At 34.1% G+C, this 9,960-nt stretch overlaps 1 protein-coding gene across 7 annotated transcripts; it reads right to left on the bottom strand.

Moving 5' to 3' along the window:
- Positions 1-1,840: 1,840 nt before the first annotated feature.
- LOC107864095 (histone-lysine N-methyltransferase, H3 lysine-9 specific SUVH1) lies at positions 1,841-7,880 on the bottom strand. Of its 7 annotated transcripts, none has more exons than XR_007053473.1 (4): positions 7,722-7,880; positions 5,225-7,334; positions 2,570-2,620; positions 1,841-2,493 (listed from the first exon to the last, which is right to left on the bottom strand). XR_007053473.1 is itself a non-coding variant. In XM_016710357.2 (2 exons), exon 2 carries the CDS (start codon positions 7,294-7,296, stop codon positions 5,281-5,283), a length of 2,016 nt encoding a protein of 671 aa, XP_016565843.1. In that variant the 5' UTR covers positions 7,297-7,334; positions 7,722-7,880; the 3' UTR covers positions 4,975-5,280. The 7 variants fall into 7 exon arrangements, 1 of the variants encoding a protein (XP_016565843.1); XR_007053474.1 differs by having other exon boundaries at positions 1,841-2,234; XR_001672568.2 differs by lacking the exon at positions 2,570-2,620 and having other exon boundaries at positions 1,841-2,549.
- Positions 7,881-9,960: the final 2,080 nt, after the last annotated feature.

The following is a 9,960-nucleotide window of genomic DNA, read 5'->3' as shown; positions in this document are numbered from 1 at the left end:
AAGTATTTCAATCTTCAACTTATTGAATCGAATAAAATAAAGAGAAAAGTACATAAATAACACTTAAGTTTAAATAAATTCCATGAAAAAGATCATGAAATTCAAATTTCATTTTTTAGCTATTTTAATTTGTTGGCTTGTTCTTAATTGGCGGTTGAGCCTTTTTTTGTACCTTTTTTTTTTTATATAATTTTTTGGCGGCTAAATGCCACATTATAGCCATCCTTTAATGTTTTTCTCCTTTCTTTCTTTTTTATTTTGGACGGCTTTACTCGTTTTTTTTGTTTCACAAATACATTTTGCTGCTTTAATATGACAAACTTAGGTATTTGTTTTGAATGTGATCACACAATGTACTTTTCCCTAAAATAAATAAATAGTTGAAGCCAGTAATAATTATTATTTCGATTGAACTTTCATATTTTTTTATCAAGTTTAAATCATATTTATATGTATAAATAACATAAATACCAATCCTTTTGGAAGTAATTACACTCTCTCTCATTTTTTAATTACTTTACTCTCTCTTCCTATTAATATACATAATATCGCCGCCGTATACATAGCATTCTGTGTATATGTTGGAATTTTTGTAATATGTTTAGGGAGTTAAAACTTTTTGTAATATTGAAAACATAAGTTGTATATTTATGTAATTTTTATTAGAGCTGTCAATACGGATCGGCTCAGTCCATCCGGGCTAGCCCACACGGGCGTTGAGTTTGACGGTTCAGGCTGGGCTAGCCCATCAAAATGATGGGCCAAAAAACACCAAGCCCACAACATTACTTCGTGGGCTACGAGCCTCACGGGTCAACCCACTTTTTAAAAAATAATATTTTATAATTTAATTTTAGAATGTTAATAAACATAAATATTACCAGATAATATTGCATAGTGTTAATACTTGTTAATCAAGTCTCCAACACTCCCAAAAAATACTCCTAATTGCAAAATTAAATGACTTTTGGCATGATATCCTTTAAACCAAATAAAAATACTAATAAGCAATCTAAATAGTTGCATGTATTTGACTTACGGACCGACCCACGGACTAGCCCAACCCACATTGCTCAAGCCCTATGGGCCACGGGCTTATTTGGACCGAGCTAAAAAACGTTGTTCTTAAATGGACTGCAAAAATTGAAGACCAACTCCATCAAATTACAGGCTGAATCGGACCATCCCAACGGGCCTAATCCATATTGACGGGTATTTATATCGTTCATCCTAACTTCTTTATGTTGATACTACTATGAAAGTAACAAATTGATCTCACCAAAAAATTCCAGCTTTAAACCCACTTTCATAAAGCTCTTTGAAATTATAATATCATTAACCATCCATGACGTCTAAAGAGCAACAGTCCTAAAATCCAGCATTGATATTTGTCGAAAAAGAAAGTAAAATGTCAAAAAGAGATCAAAATAAAATAAAATAAAATAAATGAAAAAAGAAAAATTAAATTATATCTCCCATAGCAATACATGGCAAAGATGTAAAGCACAAGTCCTGGTGCAATTGGTTCTACATGTCTCAGGGAGGCATTAATTTCACTTTTGAACATGTCTCAGGGAGGCATTAATTTCACTTTTGAACAAAAATAGGGGTGTAATGTAATAGGTCGCCACCATAGCTTGAGCGTGTAATCGAATCGACTTTTCTGAATAATTTCAAGGTGCAGAAAGAATTCTACATGTTAGTTTTGGGAATATATTCAACGGTAGTAAACCTCGAAAGAAGCCCCTATCGAAACAGCTCCTATTTCAATCCGTGCTGGACCGGTCGTGCCAGAAATATTTCACTGGACGTAGAACCGCATGAAAGGTCGAACTACAGATTCACAAAAATGCATGAAAACCACATACATATACTGGTTGTTTTGAATACAAGTTAGTTTTTACGGTACACTGGAAAAATAAACACATAAATTCAGGTCTAAACTTTGATGACCTAACTGTACAAACCACCTATTTTGCTTTTACAGTCCACTACAAGACGCGATTAAGAGATTTAAGATTCCAAACTCCCACGGATCCTATGATTCTTGGCCTAAGAAGCACTCCTCAATCGGAGAGCACACTTGAAAGTAAATCATCGGAGACTACTATAGCGTGGTGGTGATTAAGTGACTACTGAGAGGCGCTGACAAAGCCAAATTCCTGGATAAAAAGGACTATAGATATTGCGTGGAGAATATTTACATGTGGCAAGTAGCTATGACTGGTATACGCCTGCAAACAGATAGCGCAGAAAACACGAAAAATTACCTAGATGAAATGATATGGTGGTCGGTCAGGAAAGAAAGAAAAGCTAGAATTTTGTAAGCCAAGCAGATTTCAACACAAGCTCAAGTTGAGTTGTATTATCTTAACATCGGCTCGATTTGATCAGTTCAACTCAAAACTATAATGATCAGTCCACGGCTTGATTTGAACCTGTGACGTCCGTCTAACCTGCACATCATGTGGTGCGCTCTAACCGACCAAAGACCTGGGGAAAAAGGGTTTTATTCGTAGCTTAACGCATGCTTTTTTTGCATGAAGTTGCTGAAAAATAAAAAAACCAACTGTTACTCCATTGTGAAGTAGCAAGAGAACTGGAATATATTTTTGTCTCCCTGCAATAAAATAGTAATAAATAGGAATGCCAAAACTAATCTGGGGCATGATCCCCATGAAGAAGGTTTAAAAGTTCTGGGATGAAACAGCCACAGATTATGCGGAGTTCATGAGCAGCTATTGAATGTATATAGAAGAGAAAAGAAAAGAACCACCTGAAGCTCCTCAGAGTCACAACAGGACATATAGTCGTGTAACATTTCATTAGCAATTTTTTGTGAATATAATGCCTTATCCCATTACAAAAAAAGCGATTAAAATGAATCCAAACATTCTCAACTGTGTAGACTAACACTTTCAATTAACCTCAACTCTGCTCCCTGTGATTTATCTCTTAACCCACACCTCTACAGCTACAATAGCACGAGCACTAATGAACATTTCATTTTACAAAATATAAAAACTTTACCAGAGCCTATCGTCTCTAACCCGAAAACAGTACACTTAACTTTTGGCCTTAAAATTATCAAGTTACCTGAAAGCAGGAAAGTAACATGTTAAACATACTTAGTTGATATTAAGGAATGGGAAACCTTCAGCAAAAACAGTCACGCAGAAGGGAGGAAAGAAATTATTTTTGTAAGAACACAAATGAAAAACGTCCAAAATCAGTGATAAAATGGATGCCAACAGAAACTAACTGAATATTTTACTTTGCAAATCATGCCATCTCTCTCACATGTCTTGCCTTCCGCATTAAGAACTTGAACTGATACACGTTAAGCAGTGAAGATATTTCATCCTAAGGACACCAAGTATGACAACTTAACAATCCTAAGGACACCAAGTATGACAACTTAACAATCCTAAGGACACCAAGTATGACAACTTAAACACCTCCCAGTAATCTTAACAGGATCTCTAAGCGAAGTTATCACAGCAGGAAACTTGCGTGTGACAAATTAATATCCACACAACTTTCATCCAAGTTCCAAAACTCAAATTCATCAAACAGTTCATACTTGAGCCAGAAATCCAATTAAAATCAAACTTTATGACTTTAACAACTATTGTAAGGCTATCCACTCCTATATCAAAGAATACAAGTGTCATTTGAACAATTTTGAGCGACGCGGCTTGATTTTGAGGTCAAACTCTCTAAAACATGGTAAGATACCTTGACAACCTAATCATTATGGTAACTACTGCAGTTTCCAGAGGCTCGAGTTCCCTTTTTTGCTAATTTGGATGAGTTTATGTTTTTGCTCCAACCCACATACAATTTTGACACTAAACAAATAAACTTAACATGGTATAACGGAAGCATATCTAAACTCATCTTGTTAAAAAATATAATAATAATAATAATAATAACAGTAGTATATGTAATATGAACATACAAAAGTCAACGAACTTCTTAAACTAGACTATAAAAATATTTCACATGAATTTTGATGAAACAAGTATGATCAATAAAATCGAGAAAGAGAGAATGAGAGGTGATAGCAACACTGAATAGGGAAGGAAACAGAATGCCATGTCAAATGGATAAAGGTGCAAGTATTTGATGAATGGAGGGCCTTATAGGTCTGAGTCACCGTTTCTACAACTTTAGGACTCACCAATACGGATATAAGTACGGGTAGGGGCGACGAAACAGTACATATAAATGGTAAGATACATTACATTTTATTAGAGTTAAATGAAAAGTATATTTCATTCAATTAACAATCTCGCAAGATCTACCATTTTATGTTATTCTAGAGGTGTTCAATGAACCTTATTTGCTTAAGCTGTTACATTTCCCCCAAGAGTCGTCTAACTTATTTTTGATAATATATAAGAATCTTTGTATTTATTCGTTTTGAGCTTGTCCAAAACTAGAAAATACTTGTTTTTATCTATTGTGTTTGTGACCAAACTGATAGCCTAAATATGATCATATATTTATTGAAATTTGTTTTCAGCCTGAGCCTAATATGTCTTAACACATTTACAGCTGAAGAAAATTTAAAAACTAAACCTAAGGGGAAAAATGGATTGCACCTCTACCCTATCTTGTGCATCTTTCTTATACGTTTGAAAGCAGTATCCAGATCAAAGTCCAGTTGTCCATGGCAATGATGGCAGACCAGCAATATTCTGCTCATCTCTTCTTGATTTCATCGTATGCTCTTTCTCTCTCTCTCTCTCTCTCTCTCTCCTTTTTCTACCTTATCCGCATTGAGTCGAATCCGGCACATATTCCCACTTGTGCACCATTATCATTTGTATCGACATCACAAGGCGACAATAAAGCGGAAGTTTCATGTAACATGGCATAAAGCCCTACATAAAATTTATACAACAGGTCAAATGGACAAACTAAAAGGACAACAAGTCGACTTGGAAATTTGTACTGACTAAACAGGTGTAAGTCATAAAACTAAAGATGACGATTACTTTAAATACTGAACAATTTACATCACAACTAAACGACAATTTACTTAAAAACGTACACATAACTTCAAATATCATTAACTTATTTAAAGTACATAAGCACGGCTTTAACTATTCGCTAATTTACTTAATAAAGTTCACATGAGAGTCACTACCCATGTGTTAAAACAGAAAAATGAGCCGTTACACTGAGAACTTTGACTTTTCAAAGGAGGAAACCTAACCTGATCCAGCAGATTTGTGACAATCAAACTTCCTTTTTATCATCGCATCTTGAAGACTAGTAAAAATAACCTCTACAGTTCAATGAGCCACATAAGCACCTCTTTCTCCTGTGATCTACTTTGTTCATACCATAATCATAGGTCAACTCTTGCATGGGAGGAATGTGTCTAATGGCAAAAAAGGCGATATGGTAGTATGCCTCATTGTTACTTTCTCGTACAACAAGCTGCCAGTATACATTAGGTGAACAACTATGGTTCATAAAACGAGCAACATTTCCACCATTTTTGGCACTTATTACAAGGGGAAAAGGGACTTTCCGAGACTCATCATTATAATCATGAACAGCTTCCAATGGCTGCTCATATATACGGGTAGCATCAAAAATGTAATTGTCATCAATGTCATTACCAGCATCAATGACTTCTCCAGCATATTCACAAATAAAAGCACCTGCTCGTATCGGATCCCAAGACCTGAGTCCCCAACCTTTATTTCTTGTTTTAAAGACCTCCAAATGAACTTTCAGACCTCCTTGAGACATGCGATTTCGGCAATTTGGAGGGCATGAACAGGCTGAACCACACTCATGTATCAAGGTTTTGTAACTCATAAGAACGCCAAGGGAACTATAAGGCAGAAGGCCTCCATTCCTCTGAATACAAGGGCAGTTGGAGTCATCTGGTTGGCACCCATCAAGGCAGGGACAACCCAGAGAGGGTCTAGGCATTAAGAAAGGTTTTGAGTACTTCAGACTAGGAATATATGCGAAATATGCAGGTCCTTTCTCGTCATCTACATCATTAACAAGACCAACTGGCCGACTCTCTGCACCAGATGTAAGGTCTGGTAGGATGACTCCACCACGTGACGTTACACCATCCCTCCATTGCTGGATTGACTTCCATAATTTAAATGCTTCAGGCTGCCCAGGTACTCTCAGAAATTTGTACTTGAAGACATTGAGGCCCGACTTATTTTTCTCTTCCCATGATTCCTGAATCTTATAAAGTCCGTCATAAATATAGATCTTGCCAGTTGGATTTGCAACATCCTTAACGCCCCTAACTACTCTTACCGGATTGGCACGACGCACGCTCTTTTCCAAAGCAAGATTACCCTTTTCAAGTTTCTGATCAAACATTTGTCCATCCTTCCTCTGGACTCCACCTTGGCCAGTGTAAATAAACATATCTCCATCACCTCCATCATCTTCATATCCTCCAGCAGACACGACACTGACAGCAAGAGGTTCTTCATCCTTTGTTAGTTTGACACTCATATAATCTATTCCAGACATAGTTGGTGCATGCAACCCCACTAAGCATAGTTCCATCCTGAAGAAGAAAATGTCACCAACTTCAATCCCCGTTACATTTCCAATCCTCTTCATTTGGTTTGTACGAACTCCCTTTGTCATCATCATCTTAGAAGCTTTTAAGTCTGGCCTTCTACCAGAACCTGCACCATACCTTGGTTCATCCATTTGGGTCATCCTCCTTCTGAACAAGTCAAAAACCATTAGTATCCTCCCCACTAGCTCCTTGTCACCATCAGCTCTCTTGGCCTGATCCAATTCAACAAGTCTAAAAGACATCAGCAGTTGATTTAATAGAGGTTCAACATTCACTTCCACAATATTCTCAAGAGATTTTCGCGGCTTTTTTGCTACACCCTTTTTTCTTCCAGTACCGGTGCCTTCATGCACATTCCTCCCATTCGCAGTTGCATTCTTGAGTGAATTAACAGGAGCTGGATTAATAGGTGTCCCAAAACCAAAATTTCCCTGATTCTGCCCGTGATTTGTGGCTTGTTGACTACTTTCACAATGCCTTCCAGACTCATTCTGAGCCACAAAAGGGTAAAATGGCGTAACCCCAGGCGGGTACGGACCATTCGGAGTAATACACACAAAAGGTGAGGGTTGTGGTGTTGAAACAGATGACATTCCGTTTGGAGATGGAAACACCGGTGAAAGACATCTCAAAGGCTTTACCTCTAAAACCCTAGTCTTATCAATAGTGGATCCATTTGGAACATTAGCATTAGAAACATAACTTTGTTCCATCATAAAGCTACTTTACTCACATCAAAGAACACAACTTTAAACTGCACAAAACAAACAACAATTTTAGAGTAGGTAAATGAAAAATAACACACAATAAAATCGTACACCTACCGAAAAAAAAAATATATTACACTCTCAAAGTAAAAACCTCACACAAATCTCCAAGACTACAAACACTTCAACTCAATTAATATTTTAAAAAATATATTTTGAGACACCACAAAATTAAATTTTTAACTTCAAGAAAGCCCTAAAACCCAAAACCCACAAAAACTAACAGAAAGAATTGATGAATTTCACATGCAAAAAGACCTAAAATAAGTTGACCCCAAGAATCGAAATCGAGATTCAAGATTTATAAGAAACAAAGTTTACTGAAAAAACATAGATGTATAAGAAATTTGAAGCAAGTATAGTTAGAGAAATACCTGAGAAATTAGTGAGGAAGTGTGAGATTTTGATGGAAAAGGAGAGATTTGGAAAGCGAAAAAAGACAACAAAAGGTGAATTGAATGGGGTTGAAAATTAGAATTGTGCGTAGGGCTTTGCAAATGTGTATACATTCGAGGGAAGGAAATAATCATTTGCACTTTTGTCCCCTTATTTGTATTGATCTTTTATTTTTGAACCTCAAGAGAAATATTAAGGCCCATGAAAATTATAATTTTTTAGAGTTAAAAGTTAGAGTTGGTCATGATTATAAAGTAAAATTATTTTTGAAATTTTATGAGAGAAGTATGAGTGAAAATAAGAAAATTTTAAATACAATTTCGAAATTGTATTTTGAATTCTCATGGCCAAACATATACAGTTTTTACTTTTTTCACTAAAATAAATTATTTTCCGTAAAAAAGTGAAAGCTTTTCATGATCAAACGACTACTAAGTTTTATCTCGGACATAAATTTATATTTGGTAAATCACATTTGGTAATTAATTAGAAGATTAAATATTCATGTATAAAGGAGTGCCTAAAATGACTTGTTTAACAAAATTAAAAAATATTTTTATGCACTCACTTTTAGATTAAAAAAAATATAAAAATAAGTCAAAAGTTAAAAGTAAAGTCTTCCCTACTTATAACTTTTAGGATTTAACTTATGAGCTGTTTTTCTAAAAGCTAATCCAAATATCCTCAAAATTAATATGGTATTTTAATTTAGAAACCCACCTAACTAAAATATGTGCAAGTTATGAGTGAATCTATGTATAATATAAGATAGAAGGTGGAATAAGTAATACACGTAAAACTAATACATGAATAACTAATCTCTAAATAATAATATATAGGGGTTATTTGGTTGGGAACAAGTTATCGCAAGATTAATATTTTGGGATAAGTTATTCCATCAAACATATATATATATATATATATATAGGATAACTTACTCAATCACTATGATTTAATGATGGGATAAATAATCTCAGATTTACTTAATACGGCCAATCAAACACATGATAAAACAATTTCGCATTTTATCCCCAGATTATTATATCTTATACTTCATATCAAACAACTTAATAGATTCTCTCATAACTAATTCCTACATTACTAATATCTGCATAAAGCTAATTAGCTACCAAATGACCCCTTAAGTGTCATTTGACATATTACTTAGGTTATGCAAGTATTAAATTCTGCATAAATAAAAACATGTTTGATAGCTGGTTAGGAGGTGAAGTGTTCATATATAAAATTAACATGATGTTTAATTTGAAATATAGAAATCCACGTAACTAATAAAAGGATAAATTGTGAGAAAATCTATGTATTATGTTCTGTAGATCAAAGTTGGAATAACTAATAATAATTAATACTTGCATATATTAATACATAAATTTTTTCATAAATAATTCCTATATTATTGATCCATGCATAATTCTAGTCAATTGTCGTTTGATAGAGTGTATAAGGATAATGTTGAATATGTTGTATTTATAAAATAGGGAATAGTAATGATGATATTAGTTATACTTGCATTATATACAACAACAATAACAAACTCAGTGTATTCCCACTATATATGTTGAGATTATTTTTTATACATTATTTGGCTAGATTTATTAAAAATAACATACATTGCATAATTTTTTATAAAAAAAGAATTATTTATTTATAAAAGGTATAATACATAAATATGACCCTAAACTTGACACCAAATTATAATTTTGACCTTAAACTTTGACAGTGCACAAATAGGACCTTTAACTATTCAAAACTGCACAAATATGACCTCCGATCCTACGTGGCAAAACGCGTGTTCAACACGCAAAACTGGACACGTCCAGCTTAAAACCTAAGGGCATAATACATAAATATGACCATAAACTTGACACCAAATTATAACTTTGACCTTAAACTTTGACAATGCACAAATATGACCACTTTGACAGTGCACAAATATGACCTTTAACTATTCCAAACTGCACAAATATGACATTTAAATGACTTTTCACTATTATTTTTTTATTATTTTCAGCTCAAAGATGAAAATGGGATCTAATTTCTTTAGTCATTGCGGAAAAGAACAATATTGAAGATTATTAATTAGGTGGGTCAGCCTCATATGAAAAAATCGCGCGGATGTGTATATATATTATAAAGCAAAGGGCGAATTTATGTTATATAATATATCTAAATATAATTATTTAAATATTAAATTAAAAA

The sequence above is a fragment of the Capsicum annuum genome, chromosome 3, assembly GCF_002878395.1.
Source record: "Capsicum annuum cultivar UCD-10X-F1 chromosome 3, UCD10Xv1.1, whole genome shotgun sequence".
NCBI lineage: Eukaryota > Viridiplantae > Streptophyta > Magnoliopsida > Solanales > Solanaceae > Capsicum > Capsicum annuum.
Note: the sequence above shows the minus strand (reverse complement) of the source record. Positions and strands in the feature narration are given on the sequence as shown.